This window comes from Salvelinus sp. IW2-2015, linkage group LG20 (assembly GCF_002910315.2).
Source record: "Salvelinus sp. IW2-2015 linkage group LG20, ASM291031v2, whole genome shotgun sequence".
Taxonomy (NCBI): domain Eukaryota; kingdom Metazoa; phylum Chordata; class Actinopteri; order Salmoniformes; family Salmonidae; genus Salvelinus; species Salvelinus sp. IW2-2015.
The window spans coordinates 62,648,712-62,664,787 of NC_036860.1; the positions used below are offsets into that span (position 1 = coordinate 62,648,712).

Sequence of the window (16,076 nt, forward strand, 5' to 3'; positions counted from 1 at the left end):
TCAATTAATTTGAATAATCTTTCCAGCTCTATCCCTTTTGATAACCACTCAGCATGAAAAGGAAAAATATTCAAATCCAGTTGAATTGTCATAAAATAGGCCTACCTGATTACCTCTTATCCCTTGCGCAAATAGCCTACAGCTGTGTCTGTTCTGAGCTCACAGGAGGTGGAAACTGAGGGCCCAGAATATTTTACACAATGTTCCAAGGAGCTTCAGGCCAGACCCAAGTTAATAGTTGATACAATGTTTCAAGCTGTTGCAAACAGGTCATGCATAGCCAATGTAATTTAAATTCTTTTTWAAAAAGTGTATTTTAATTTGTATACATTTTTTGCCTCTTTCTCCCAATTTTAATTATGATCTTGTCCCATTGCTGCAACTCCCCAACAGGCTCGGGAGAGGCGAAGGTCGAGTCATGACCGAAACATGACCCATCAAACTGCACTCCTTAACACTCGTCCGCTTAACCCGGAAGCCAACTGCACCAATGTGTCTGAGGAAACACAGTTCAACTGACGACCGAAGTCAGCCTGCAGGCACCTGGCCCGCCACAAGAAGTCGCTAGAACGCGATGAGCCAAGTAAAGCCCCCGCCGGCCAAACCCTCCCCTAACCCGGACGACGCTGGGCCAATTGTGCGCCTCCCTATGGGACTCCCTGTCACGGCCGGTTGTGACACAGCCTGGGATCGATCCCGGGTCTGTAGTGACACCTCAAGCACTGCGATGCTTTGTCTTAGACTGCTGCKCCACTCGGGAGGCCCAGGATATTTATTTTTATCAGGTTGTTTTCTACCTGCAGGCTGCAATGTTTTCATTTGTTGGCTTTATAGGTTATTTTTTACATAGATGGCAATTGTTACTTTATAGGTTTGTCTCATTTGGATAGAATTTTGATTAACCACATGATAATGAGTCTGAGATACGAAGACATAAATTAAATTGTTGCACGAAAATGTGCATRTGAAAACCAGAATTTGAACGCAGATCGGAAGAAATGGTAAGATCAATTGGCATTCCACATTAGAAAGTTTGCCGACTCCTTGTGTAGCCTATTACTAGCAATTTCAGGAGCATAATGGCAGAATCTGCGAAAGCCAGTAGGAGCGGGAGAATGGTCGGGACAGGTGAAGGTTTTTTCTTCTGGTTATCTTGATCTCTGGCTCCCTCTTGAGTCATTTGTGTCTTAATTCATCAAACAGTGAGCTTAAAGCATCAGACAAGCTCAATGCATATATAGTTGATTTTATTAAAACAATTGGGTGTTACACGTTTTACAAATAAACGTTTTAATTTTGACCAATCGATTGGTCGAAAGAACAGACGACTTTCGATCAACTAAGATTTTTTTTTTGTCGGGGACAGCCCTAATGCCCTGTAATGTGAAATCTAAAGATCAGGGCCTAATGAATGAATTTAAATTGACTGATTTACTTGAATGAACTAACTCAGTAAAATCTTTGAAATTGTTGCATTTATATTTTTGTTCAATGTACATAACTGTTCTAAGTTGAACACCTTTGTTCGCAGCAGCTCATCAGCACTGGATCATACACAGCAATAACACAGGTATCAGATCTGTCACAGTATTGCTACAGAGATTCAATAGCAAGGTAATATACACACTGTTCTAGGATCAATCATAGTATTATTACAGAGAGGGGTTTAATGCAGCCTTAAACAGAATTATAACATAACCTTGCTTTTAAACAAGTTACATGATAAGATTGGGCTCGGTACATCTGCTATTGTCTGGTTTTAGATTAGAACTACCTAAGATCGACATGTATCCATGTGAATGGGATTAAATCTGACCTGGTATAGGTTTTATTCTATGTCCTGTGCTTTTCACCATTATCAAAATGMAAACTTTGGGGTAAAGCGTTACTGCTGCAGATGTTCTTTTCCTTACCTGCTGATCTCACAGGCCACTCTGCCCTTCATCTCGATGACATCAGAGGAAGTAGCGAACCCCAGGCGTCTCAGAACACGCTTCCTGCACTTCAGCTCGTCCATCTGCAGGACAGTCCTAGCCTTTTTCAGCTCCCTCTTGGCCGCTTTAATGTCCCCTGCAATCTGACAGACAGAGACACAGGATAACATAACTGCTTAAAACATTACCCTCTAGTAAGGATTAAAAAAATAGTCTCTGTGGATCAAAAAGGGGCTTAGGCATTGCAGGGGGCGTTGCAATTGGTGCAGCAGAATTTAAAAAACATCTTAAAGGCCCTCATTTTTGTGTGAATTATTTCAGCATTTTTATGCCAATTTCCTGCAATTCTCCATGGAGTCAAGACACATTTTATCAGCTTTAAAGTTCATTTCCTACAATTTTACACATTTTGCCATGGAGCTAAGAGAAAATGTTGCCTTTTTAAAGTACATTTCTAAGGATTCTACATATTCTGCCATGAGGTGAGAAACTGTTGCAGTTTTCAAGATAATTCCCTGCATTTTTCCACAGKTAATGCTGTTTTTCTGCTCAAACTTAAAAGCAATACTGTTAAATTCATTTTTTTATTTTTTTATGTTCAATTACCCTGATGGTCTAGCTTTGATTTTGGTGATTGCTAGCGCACAGATTATATCATTATAAAATGTCCTTGTTTTTGAAAGAAAAGCTCATATTTTGTCCATTAAAATCACATCAAATTGATCAGAAATACAGTGTAGACGTTGTTAATGTAAATGACTATTGTAGCTGGAAATGGCAGATTTTTAAGGCTAATTGATCATTAGAAAACCCTTTTGCAATTATGTTAGCACAGCTGAAAACTGTTGTTCTGATTAAATAAGCAATAAAACTGGCCTTCAGACTAGTTGAGTATCTGGAGCATCATTATTTGTGGGTTGGTTTCAGGCTCAAAACGGCCAGAAGCAATGTACTTTCTTCTGAAACTCGTCAAATTGATAACTAGAAGGCCAAAGGTCTGCAAGGCTGTAATTGCTGCAAATGGAGGATTCTTTGACGAAAGCAAAGTTTGAAGGACACAATTATTATTTCAATTAAAAATCATTATTTATAACCTTGTCAACGTCTTGACTATATTTCCTATTCATAATTTTGCAACTCATTTCATGTATGTTTTCATGGAAAACAAGGACATTTCTAAGCGTATCACCATTATCTTTCCGACATGTTATATCTGGTTTTAGTTTTACATTCTAAAAATGTATTTTAAATTCGTATATATAAAAAAAACAAATAGTTTGAACTTAGGCATCCAAAATATGTTTAGGCGGCCCACCCAAGTGCTTCTATGGCAGAAAAATCCCTGCTCTCAGTGCAAACAATCCTTTAAATGTGCTATTTTAATCATATAAATCAAATGTTTCAATTGTAAATAGTCCAGTGGCCATTTGATTAATTGTTCAGCAGTCTTATGGCTTGGGGGTAGGAGCAAGATATAGTTAACAGTTAACGTCCCGTTAGTAGGATAGTCTCGTACAGAGCTAACCCAGTTTATTCTCCAGCGATTGTACGTTGGCCAATAGATCGGACGGTAGAGGCGAGTTACCCACTTSCCGCAAAAGTCTCACAAGACACCCCCAACTCCCCTCTCTGTACCCGTCTTTTCGTCACCCGAATGACGGGGATTTGGGCCTGGTTTCGGAGAAATCGTACTCTTTCGCGTCGGACTCATTAAAGAGAAAATCTTCATCCAGTTCGAGGTGAGTAATCGCTGTTCTGATATCCAGAACCTCTTTCGGTCCTATTTTTTAAAAGTTAACCTTTATATAACTAGGCAAGTCAGTTAAGAACAAATTCTTATTCACAATGACGGCGAAACCCAGACGACGCTGGGCCAAATGTGCACCGCCCTATGGGACTCCCAATCACGGCCGGATGTGATGCAGGCTGGATTCGAACCAGGTACTGCAGTGACGCCTCTTGCACTGAGATGCAGTGTCTTAGACCACGGCGCCACTCGGGAGCCCAGTGGAGACGGTAGCAGCAATATTATGTACAAAATAAGTTACAAACAATGCGAAAAAACTGTCTGTAGGGAGCATGTAATATAGCACAGTTGGTTAAGAGCCCGTAAAACAGCACAAAGCTGCCTTGCATGACTGAAGCTGCAAACTGAGGGATGAAATCCAATCAGGACACAGCTGAGACCAACAGTGTTGGTTAACAGTCTCGGTCTGTCTTACAGGCCAGTTTGTTCCTCTCCGTCACACACCTTGTGTAACTGTAATTCTCAAGTCATGCCAAATCAAACACAGTGTGTTTGTAATCTGGTTTATAGGGCTTTGTCCCTCCCCATGCACAGATATGTAATATATCTCACATACATCGATTGCGCAGAGGTCACAGAGGTCATGACCTAGGCCAGTTGTAGGAGTAGGGCCCGTTTCAAATCAAATCAAATCAAATTTTATTAGTCACATACACATGGTTAGCAGATGTTAATGCGAGTGTAGCGAAATGCTTGTGCTTCTAGTTCCGACAATGCAGTAATAACCAACAAGTAATCTAACCTAACAATTCCACAACTACTACCTTATACACACACACAAGTGTAAAGGGATAAAGAATATGTACATAAAGATATATGAATGAGTGGTGGTCAACAGACGGCATGGCAAGATGCAGTAGATGGTATAGAGTACGGTATATACATATGAGATGAGTACTGTAGGGTATGTAAACATAAAGTGGCATAGTTTAAAGTGGCTAGTGGTACATGTATTACATAAAGATGGCAAGATGCAGTAGATGATATAGAGTACAGTATATACATATGAGATGGGTAATGTAGGGTATGTAAACATTATATTAAGTGGCATTGTTTAAAGTGGCTAGTGGTACATTTTTACATATTTTCCATCAATTCCCATTTTTAAAGTGGCTGGAGTTGAGTCAGTATGTTGGCAGCGGCCGCTAAATGTTAGTGGTGGCTGTTTAACAGTCTGATGGCCTTGAGATAGAAGCTGTTTTTCAGTCTCTCGGTCCCTGCTTTGATGCACCTGTACTGACCTCGCCTTCTGGATGATAGCGGGGTGAACAGGCAGTGGCTTGGGTGGTTGTTGTCCTTGATGATCTTTATGGCCTTCCTGTGACATCGGGTGGTGTAGGTGCCTGGAGGGCAGGTAGTTTGCCCCCGTGGTGCGTTCTGCAGACCTCACTACCCTCTGGAGAGCCTTACGGTTGTGGGCGGAGCAGTTGCCGTACCAGGCGGTGATACAGCCCGACAGGATGCTCTCGATTGTGCATCTGTAGAAGTTTGTGAGTGCTTTTGGTGACAAGCCGAATTTCTTCAGCCTCCTGAGGTTGAAGAGGCGCTGCTGCGCCTTCTTCACAACGCTGTCTGTGTGGGTGGACCAATTCAGTTTGTCCGTGATGTGTACACCGAGGAACTTAAAACTTTCCACCTTCTCCACTACTGACCCGTCGATGTGGATAGGGGGGTGCTCCCTCTGCTGTTTCCTGAAGTCCACATCATCTCCTTTGTTTTGTTGACGTTGAGTGTGAGGTTATTTTCTGACACCACACTCCGAGGGCCCTCACCTCCTCCCTGTAGGCCGTCTCGTCGTTGTTGGTAATCAAGCCTACCACTGTAGTGTCATCCGCAAACTTGATGATTGAGTTGGAGGCGTGCATGGCCACGCAGTCGTGGGTGAACAGGGAGTACAGGAGAGGGCTCAGAACGCACCCTTGTGGGGCCCCAGTGTTGAGGATCAGCGGGGTGGAGATGTTGTTACCTACCCTCACCACCTGGGGGCGGCCCGTCAGGAAGTCCAGGACCCAGTTGCACAGGGCGGGGTCGAGACCAGGGTCTCGAGCTTGATGACGAGTTTGGAGGGTACTATGGTGTTAAATGCTGAGCTGTAATCGATGAACAGCATTCTCACATGGGTATTCCTCTTGTCCAGATGGGTTAGGGCAGTGTGCAGTGTGGTTGCGATTGCGTCGTCTGTGGACCTATTGGGTCGGTAAGCAAATTCACACTACAGAGCTAACTTTAACCAAGCCGAGCTGTACTGTACCAGCCTGGCTACACATTCACCATATGTGCTAGAATTGAATTGGGAGAAAGGACAGTGTGGAATGGAAAATATAATAACCAAGCCAGCAAAGTCAGACTACAGCTGGGACTTAACACTAATGCTTTCACAGGCACCTGGCCGCAAAACTATATTCATTTTCCTCCTTATTTCTTTGAAAACTCCTCCTCTGCATTTCAAAGCTAGCCAATTAAAAAGACAAAGATTTGGTACACAACCTTCCCCACAGTGTTTTCCACTCAATATAATATATGTTTATAGATGTTATTTATTTGGTGTATTGCAAAAAAAAAAGTTTTATCTAATAAGTAAACTTGAGTTCTTACTGATTGTTTTTAGTGGTAAAGACTGACTTCAAAGAGACCACATTCAAGTCCTCCATCCCTCACTTAGTCTGACTGCTGCTCTCTGGCTCAACAAAACCCCGCCCGGCCATCTAGAGGTGTGAATACCCAGCCAGCCTACAAGTAGATGGTAAGTGCTTCACAGCTGAAAGGGACTTGGGACCATCAGCACAATCTTGTGTAGAGGGTGTGTTGTAAGTCCAGTCATTGTAAATAATGTGTCATTTTTTTACTTTGTGTTTGTGGTGTGTACACTTATGACATTATATCAGTGTTGGCTGCTAACTTGACCCATCTTATCCCTTATCTTTCACCTGTGTTTGAAGACATTGGATCAGCATTCTTGTTGGGTCTCCTGTTAGTACATTTTATGCAGGGAAGCTTATAATTCATAATGTATGACATTCCTGGGAGTGMGTAAACTTGTATTTTTTATTAGCATAGCATTTTTGTATGTTTTCTATAGTTATGTTCTTGAAAATGTATCAATTTACCAATTCAGCCACTTGGGTACATTTGGGAAAATCGTGACAGACACCTGGGTGACTTCATTCTAAATGTCATGTAGCTTGCTCATTCTTCAAGTATTCAGTTTTAAACTTTGCACAAACACTGTTGCCCTCTTGTGGACACCATCTAAATTACATCCAGCTTCAAGGCTAGATGTGTGACCTTTCTCTTGCATTTCAGAGATGGTACAACAAAAATTGTTTTTTTTCCTCTTTTTCTTTTCTTCTACCAGATCTATTGTGTTATATTCTCCTACATTCATTTCACATTTCCACAAACTTCAAAGTGTTTCCTTTCAAATGGTACCAAGAATATGCATATCCTTGCTTCAGGGCCTGAGCTACAGGCAGTTAAGTTTGGGTACGTCATTTAAGCAGAAATTACAAAAGAAAACGCGGCTGATCCCTAACAAGTTAATTTCTTCAGGAAAATTAACTTAATCTCTAAAATTAACAAMAAAAAAATGTTTTTGTGGTACATATAAGTGTCTTATATYGGCCGAACGCTTAAATTCTTGCTAATCTAACTGCATTGTCCTATTTACAGTAGCTATTACTGTGAAAACTGCCATGCTATTGTTTGAGGAGAGCACAAAACAACAAAACACTTCACCACGACAGGTTTGATACATTCACATCTAAAGGTGAAATATGTACTTACATTCTGAAATCTTGCTCTGATTTGTCATCCTAAGGGTCCCAGAAACAACGTGTCGTTATCATATACTAAAAAGGGCCATATAGCATGCACGATCGATTTTGTATTTCCACCCGTTCAACTTGCAAAGAAAGGATTCTGTGAAAATCTAACGCTAAACGTTGTTTCAACCAGTCAAATTACATACGTATTTATTAATCAGACACCCTAAAATATAACCAGACTTCACTATATTGTTCGGCATTTAGTATATCCAATAGGACACCAATTTTAGTAAGGGATGACACGGGCGGTGTTCACTTGATTGACTAACTTTGTCAAACGAGCACCAATCGTGTTCAAACCAAGCTAGCTACATAGCCAATGAGCTGGGCTTTATGAGAGTGTGGAAACCCAGTATCCGTCGCACAATCGTCCAGCAAACCTTACGCGCCAGAAGGCTAGTTCCTCTTGGACATTCATGCAAGAAAATGGCAAACGCGCGTTACGCATACCTGTGAGTTATGAAAACTAAGTGTTTTGCAAATGTTGAACTTATATGTTGAACAATATGGCTACTAATATTGGAAAAAACGAAATCAAAGTTCAAGTATATCGATTTTGGACCATAGTCTTGCAGAAAAATATAATAGACAACAGCTAAATGAGAGGATGCTAACGATAGACGGGTAAGTGAAATACGAGTCTTTATATTATTTTATATTGCATCACATCCGGCCGTGATTGGGAGTCCCATAGGGAGGCGCCCAATGTCGTCCGGGTTTGGCCGGGGTAGGCGTCATWGTAAATAAGAATTTGTACTGACTTGCCTAGTTAAATAAAGGTCAATTAAAAAGATRAACAGTCGTTTGGTGCTGAATGTTCTGCCAAAATGTGAGTAAGTGAATGAGAGCCAGATCCAATATTATTTTCCTCTGATACTCACCCTGTGCTTGTTTATGTCAGTACATTACTGACAGAACGTTGTATGGTTCCCTGCCACACACACACTGCAGTGTGGTCCTACAGGACATGAACAAACCAACCATCCAAAATAACACCACCCCACCCATCCTCACCAGGGCTTTCTTCTCGCAGAGGGAGTAGACAGCCTCCAGGCTGGGGTCAGAGTGCATGGGGTGGGAGTACATCCTGTGTTCGAACGCCTCCACCTTCTGGATGATCTTCTTCAGGCCTGGGTCCTTGATGCCCATGTCATCAATGGGGTCCAGCAGGGGAAGAACTCCGTCTGGGAAGCGCTTCTGCACCTCCTGTGTGGTGGAGAAGGGACCAGAAAATGAAGCATAAGAACAGCTTTAATGAAAGTAGAATACAATAAAACTATATATAACCGTCTCCAATGTCCCAGCCTGTTTTCGTGGAATAAAACTGATTTCTGAGTAGCTTGAGCAATAGTGTTAATGGTYGAGAAAGGCATTGATGAACACAAGGCTTTGTCTCTCACCTGTATGGATTTCAGCATGCTTTGTCTGTTGTCATAAGGCCGGAGGTCTTTGGGGATGTAGAGACGGACGGAACTGATAGAGGTCAGGAGGCGGAGCATCACAGGAACCACCTGATCGCAAAGACAAATAGTATATTATTTTATGTATAGTTAATCTCTAAATTGGGGTGGCAGGGTAGCCTAGTGGTTAGAGCGTTGGACTAGTAACCGAAAGGTTGCAAGTTCAAATCCCCGAGCTGACAAGGTACAAATCTGTCATTCTGCCCCTGAACAGGCAGTTAACCCACTGTTCCTAGGCCGTCATTGAAAATAAGAATTTGTTCTTAACTGACTTGCCTAGTTAAATAAAGGTAAAAAAAATAAAAAAATATATTAGTATCTATTTAGTATCCAATATGGTAGCCATCATCGACTGCAGCAGGAGATCCTGAACACTTAAATGGGGGTTTTAAACACAAATACAGCACTAAAATGCTATCCTGACTGCTGCTATGTCTACAAGTCTGTGGGATCTTTATCTAGGCACAAACTGAAGAACACCTGATTCAACTAATCAACCTTTCCAGTTTAAATCAAACTTGTTCCCCTAGCCTGTACTTCTAGTTAATGCAGCATAACGCATTTAGCAGGAGCCAGCCCAGAGAGCARGACCAGGAAGTGTTTCAGCTGGAGTTTATGGGCTCCTCAGCGATAATATGAGACAAGAGGCAGCCAGGCAGCTGAAGCACTCTTGATCTAGACACAGAGCTCAGGAGTTTAGGACTGGTTGACAGAACTRAACAACAAGACACTGGGACTCTAAAAGGACTAGCGTACAATGGAGGAAACATGTGCCGYAACAGAAGAGGCAGTTTTAATGCATGGAATTATGTAGATCTGGGTTCAAATACCACTTGAGATCTATCAAATACTTTGAGTGTATGCTTTAACCTGCCTGGAGGGCCAGGTGGTGGGCATGGTTTGTACTTTTGGGGCTGTTCTATTGGTCCATTAAGCCAYGCAAACKTAAGTCAAATGTGCAGCAGMAACAGCTAATGAAATCAAGTAAAAAATAACACTGTGGGAGTGTGTGTGAATATGAACTCTTAACTGAAAGAGATCTAAGACTTTGGAAGGTGTTTATATTACATGGAAGGTTAACAAACCAAATGTTTTGAACGAGGAGCATCTTTCCCAACCACACCAGTATGGTATGTTTCAATGTGAGAATGAAGGAACGTCTTAGATGGCGGTAAATTAGATACCATTTTAGAAAATTTCTCTTAAAATCTAAAGATGATGCCATAGAGATGCAATATAGACAAAAAATGTCCATTTAATTGTGTGGTTGTTGCTTTAAGTTGAAGGGAAGCTCTCKAGGACACAGCCCAGCAGCAGTTTGACCACTAACGCCTTGGCCATGTTTGATTTCCTTCAGTCTCAAGGACAGTAACCCCTCCCATAATAATTGTGTGTGGTGTAYATTCTAGAATACATTCATGTTGGATTCCATCCTACTGCTGACCACCAAACTAGGAGTATACAGTGTCCAGTCGTCACAGCAATGCATACACATTGACTATTTCTCAACTATTGGGTCTCTGACCCTGTGTGAGGTCRTACAGGGTCAAATGWAGTGCACTAGACTAGGGAATAGGGTGCCACTTCTGACAGAGCCATGGCGTTTCCCATCATATGCACACCTGCATTTCACCCTTCTCCCCAGTGGCAGCAGGTTTAGCAGCCTCTGTAGCTGCATTCTTCACACTCTCCTGACTACAGTGGACCAGCACCTCCACCACGTACAGAGGGTCTGCATCACCTGTAYTGGCCTGGAGAAGGAAACATACATACTCAACATGGGCACGACATTAAGCTGAAGGACAACACGTACATTACACAAAGGCCAAAACACAAGCGATAAACTATATCTACTTTGTAGTTACTTTAAATACTAAATGTTATGTTTTCAAAGATACTTTCTGATAACATTCAACATAAACTCAGCAAAAAAAGAAACGTCCCTTTTTYAGGACCCTGTCTTTMAAAGATAAYTCGTAAAAATCCAAATAACTTCACAGAYCTTCATTGTAAAGGGKTTGAACACTGTTTCCCATGCTTGTTCAAYGAAYCATACACAATTAATGAACATGCACCTGTGGAACAGTTGTTAAGACACTAACAGCTTACAGACGGAAGGCAATTAAGGTCACAGTTCTGAAAACTTAGGACACTAAAKAGGCCTTTCTACTGACTCTGAAAAACACCAAAAGAAAGATGCCCAGGGTCCCTGCTCATCTGCGTGAACGTGCCTTAGGCATGCTGCAAGGAAGCATGAGGAATGCAGATGTGGCCAGTGCAATAAATTGCGATGTCCGTACTGTGAGACACCTAAGACAGCGCTACAGAGAGACAGGACGGACAGCTGATCGTCCTCGCAGCGGCAGACCACGTGTAACAACACCTGCACAGGAACGGTACATCCGAACATCACACCTGCGGGACAGGTACAGGATGGCAACAACAACTGCCCGAGTTACACCAGGAATGCACAATCCCTCCATCACTGCTCAGACTGTGCTCAGTAGGCTGAGAGAGGCTGGACTGAGGGCTTGTAAGCCTGTTGTAAGGCAGGTCCTCACCAGACATCCCCGGCAACAACGTCGCTTATGGGCCCAAACCCACCGTCGCTGGAACAGACAGGACTGGCAAAAAGTGCTCTTCACTGACGAGTCGCAGTTTTGTCCAGTTTTGTCACCAGGGGTGATGGTCGGATTCACATTTATCGTCGAAGGAATGAGCGTTACACCGAGGCCTGTACTCTGGAGCGGGATCAATTTGGAGGTGGAGGGTCCGTCATGGTCTGGGGCGGTGTGTCACAGCATCATCGGACTGAGCTGGTTGTCATGCCAGGCAATCTCAACGCTGTGCGTTACAGGGAAGACATGCTCCTCCCTCATGTGGTACCCTTCACGCAGGCTCATCCTGACATGACCCTCCAGCATGACAAAGCCACCAGCCATACTGCTCATTCTGTGCGTGATTTCCTGCAAGACAGGAATGTCAGTGTTCTGCCATGGCCAGCGAAGAGCCCGAATCTCAATCCCATTGAGCACGTCTGGGACCTGTTGGATCGGAGGGTGAGGGGCTAGGGCCATTGCCCCCAGAAATGTCTGGGATCTTGCAGGTACCTTGGTGGAAGAGTGGGGTAACATCTCACAGCAAGAACAGGCAAATCTGGTGCAGTCCATGAGAAGGAGATGCACTGCAGTACTTAATGCAGCTGGTGGCCACACCAGATACTGATTGTTACTTTTGATTTTGACCCCCCCCTTTGTTCAGGGACACATTATTCCATTACTGTCAGTCATATGTCTGTGGAACTTGTTCAGTTTATGTCTAAGTTTATGTCTCAGTTGTTGAATCTTGTTATGTACATACAAATATTTACACATGTTAAGTGTGCTGAATAAAGCGAGAAAGTCTATTTTTTTGCAGAATTTATCCATATTACCTTGACGTTTGACTTCTTTGAGAAATTAACGACCACGCCCCATCCAAAGTCAACATCTTCGTTTTTGACCTGTAAAAAAGGGTCAACGCAATAGGCACATCTGTATGTTTAGCAATAACCATAATAGTTCCTTATCTTAACTTAGTTTTGCTATGTTTCCTATTTGCGGAAGCCTTATTAAACAGAACATAAAGACAAAGTAGATGGGAAATGGTGGAGCACATTTTGTCTGTGTGGTTGTGCTATATAGTAAGTATTTCAGTTGGTGGTGTTGGCTGTGGTATGAGTGCTATTTGTTTCTAACCTTGACCAGTCTACCAGGCTGGAGGAAAGGAAGGCAGTACTTGGGTTTGTGGACAAACTCTTCGATCTCTTTGCCCAGTTTAGCCAGCTGCTGGCGGATCTTATAGTAAGTGACCACACTCTCCTCGTTGGGGATCTCTATGGCGTTRTACATCTTCTCCAGCTTCCCCATCTCTGTGGAGTTAAAACAGAGTTCAATCATACCCAGAGAAAAACTAGAATGGGGATTCTCGTACTCTATTCTAATTCTAAGGTGATCATAGCAAACCTAACACATTGTCCACAGCGGTGGTCAAACGACACAGAAATAGCACCTGATGTTGCCATGTACAGTGTACAAAACATTAAGAACACCTTGCTACTATTGAGATGCTTGCTTGACGGTCAGTGCATCAATACCGGTATTTCGTAAAATACGGTATACCGCGCAGCCCTAAGTGACATCAGTAAGGGACCATAGCTATCACCTGGGTTCACCTGGTCAGTCTACATCATGGAAAGAGCAGGTGTTTATGTTTTGTACACTCAGTGTATAGAGTTCAGATGCTCAAAGATAAAACATGCATTTACAAAACTTTACTTATGCTATACTTAGCCAGACCAAATCAACAGAACATTGAATCAACTTGGTAAATTCATTTGAATAAAGCACCACTGGCAGGGGAATTCCTATTAAAGAGGATCCGAGAATTACATATAGGACTAGACTTGAGAAGTTGTCTGCACTCACTCTCTACAACGCCGGGCACAGCCCTGTAGTGCTGAAACTGGTAGAAAGACTTCTCCAGCATGTACTCCGGGTTGATCTCCTCCACTCGCAACAGGTTGAGAACCATGTTGTARGTGAGGTGGAATGCACTGTTGAGAGGGTCAGCTGAGCCCTGTGGAGAGYGGGAGGAGAGAGAGAGGAAGGTTAGACTGGTCGCTATTCAGCAGGTTGAGGACCATGTTGTAGGTGAGGTGGAACAGGAGAGGAAGTTGACTGAGCGATACATCAAATTAATTAGATTAAGTCGAATGTATGTTTTTTTGTGCGAATTTCCAGATTCCTTCATGGCAAGAAACAATGTTTTTTTGTATTTTTCGTTTATGTCCGCTTGTTCCCATGTTGTCTTTTTGGTCTCGTCTCCTTCGCACCTTCTGTGCACCTTCTGTGCACCTTCTGTGCACCTTCTGTGCACCTTCTGTGCACCTTCTCATTTATACCAGAGATCTGAATATAATGACGAGATGCTCATGTTTCCACCCTAATAATGGGAGTTTTTGTCCCAAAGGCTGAAAGGCAGGCGACAAACTTAGGTCCAAAATAAGCCCATAGAAAGGCATTGGGCTTATTTGGGACAGATTCTGGCGAGAGTGAAAACTCCCGCTTCGCCTCTTCCTCTGTTTACACACACACACACCAAGCCGCTCCCCCTGCCACTCACAACAACAAAAGTTGAGAGATCACTTCTTCCTCTCGGTCAAGCGGTTTCAACTCGCTATTTGCATTTGGAGGTTTGGTCCAACAGAATGGGTCATATGGACACAAACACATTGAGACATTACACTGTAATAGAGAAGTTACCCTTTCTATCTACACCCTTTTTGTGTGAACTACTCAAATTGTGCGCAGAACAGACACTACTAAAACGAAAGTATCAATGAACATTGATTCTGGAAAATGAATGCTCAGGTTGCAGTACCGCTAGCAGCTTTTTAGCCAAAGACTTTTACTAGCTGTCTAGTCTGTTCTATAAAAGTGTAATAAGCATAAAACAATTATATAAGGAATTGGTAACTTGTTCTCATTCTGAAAAATGAGGTAGGTCATTTATTTCAACATCTGAACAAATTGGACAGACTAGCATGCTGTTCAAATGGTTGAGACGGCTGTGTTCATAATTCAACTGTTCTGCCTTGTTCGCAAGTAAATAGATCAAAGTAGGCTAAACTTAGTATAAGTATAAAGTATAAGTATAAAGATTAGCTGGCTACTCACTAGCACGTGGACTTGTGCTTGAGAGATTGTGTATGAGACCTGTGTTCATTTTTCTATAACGCCTGCTTCAAGAAGTATTTTCATTGACAGACTTAAACAAAAAAGCAGGTTAAACTATTTGATTAAATAATATTCTTAGTGGGGCTTATATTTAGCCTAAAAAAGATTGTACATGAGATATACACTATATGGCCAAAAGTGTGTGGACACCTGCGCATCGAACATTCTAAAATCATTGACATTCATTTGGAGTTGGTCCCCCCTTTGCTGCAATAACAGCCTCCACTCTTCTGGGAAGGCTTTCCACTTGATATTGAAACATTGCTGCGGGAATTGCTTCCATTCAGYCACAAGAGYATTAGTGAGGTCGGGCGCTAATGTTGGGCAATTAGGCCTGGCTTGCATTCTGCACTCCAATTCATCCCAAAGGTGTTCAAATGTTGATTTTTTATTTAACCAGGTAGGCTAATTGAGAACAAGTTCTCATTTACAACTGCGACCTGGCCAAGATGAAGCAAAGCAGTTCGACACATACAACAACAGTTACACATGGAATAAACAAACATACAGTCAATAATACAGTAGGAAAAAAAGTCTATATACAGTGTGTGCAAATGAGGTAAGATAAGGGAGGTAAGGCAATAAATAGGCCATAGTGGCGAGGTAATTACGATATAGTAATTAAACACAGGAGCGATAGATGTGCAGAAGATGAACGTGCAAGTAGATACTGGGTTGCAAAATAAATAAATACAGTATGGGGATGAGGTAGTTGGATGGGCTATTTACAGATAGGCTACGTACAGGTGCAATGATCTGTGAGCTGCTCTGACAGCTGGTGCTTGAAGTTAGTGAGGGAGATGTGATTTTTGCAGTTCGTTCCAGTCATTGGCAGCAGAGAACTGGAAGGAAAGGCAGCCAAAGGAGGAATTGGCTTTGGGGGTGACCAGTGAAATATACCTGCTGGAGCACGTGCTGCGGGTGGGTACTGCTATGGTGACCAGTGAACTGAGATAAGGCAGGGTTTTACCTAGCAAAGACTTGTAGATGGCCTGGAGCCAGTGGGTTTGGCGACGAGTATGAAGCGAGGGCCAGCCAACGAGAGCATACAGGTCGCAGTGGTGGGTAGTATATGGGGCTTTGGTGACAAAACGGATGGCACTGTGATAGACTGCATCCAATTTGCTGAGTGTTGGAGGCTATTTTGTAAATGACATCGCCAAAGTCAAGGATCGGTAGGATAGTCAGTTTTACGAGGGTATGATTGCCAGCATGAGTGAAGGTTGCTTTTTGCAAAATAGGAAGCCAATTCTAGACTTAATCTTGGATTGGAG

At 42.6% G+C, this 16,076-nt stretch overlaps 1 protein-coding gene across 1 annotated transcript in view; it reads right to left on the minus strand.

Moving 5' to 3' along the window:
- The window catches only part of LOC111980880 (exosome RNA helicase MTR4), a 61,719-nt gene that overhangs the window by 14,119 nt on the left and 31,524 nt on the right, over window positions 1-16,076 (minus strand). Inside the window, exons 13-19 of the mRNA XM_070449761.1 lie at window positions 13,492-13,642; window positions 12,763-12,935; window positions 12,459-12,527; window positions 10,648-10,776; window positions 8,966-9,076; window positions 8,580-8,771; window positions 1,914-2,077 (exon numbers count right to left, since the gene is read on the minus strand). Coding sequence (XP_070305862.1) covers window positions 1,914-2,077; window positions 8,580-8,771; window positions 8,966-9,076; window positions 10,648-10,776; window positions 12,459-12,527; window positions 12,763-12,935; window positions 13,492-13,642 — 989 coding nt within the window. The remainder of the gene's footprint in view (window positions 1-1,913; window positions 2,078-8,579; window positions 8,772-8,965; window positions 9,077-10,647; window positions 10,777-12,458; window positions 12,528-12,762; window positions 12,936-13,491; window positions 13,643-16,076) is intronic.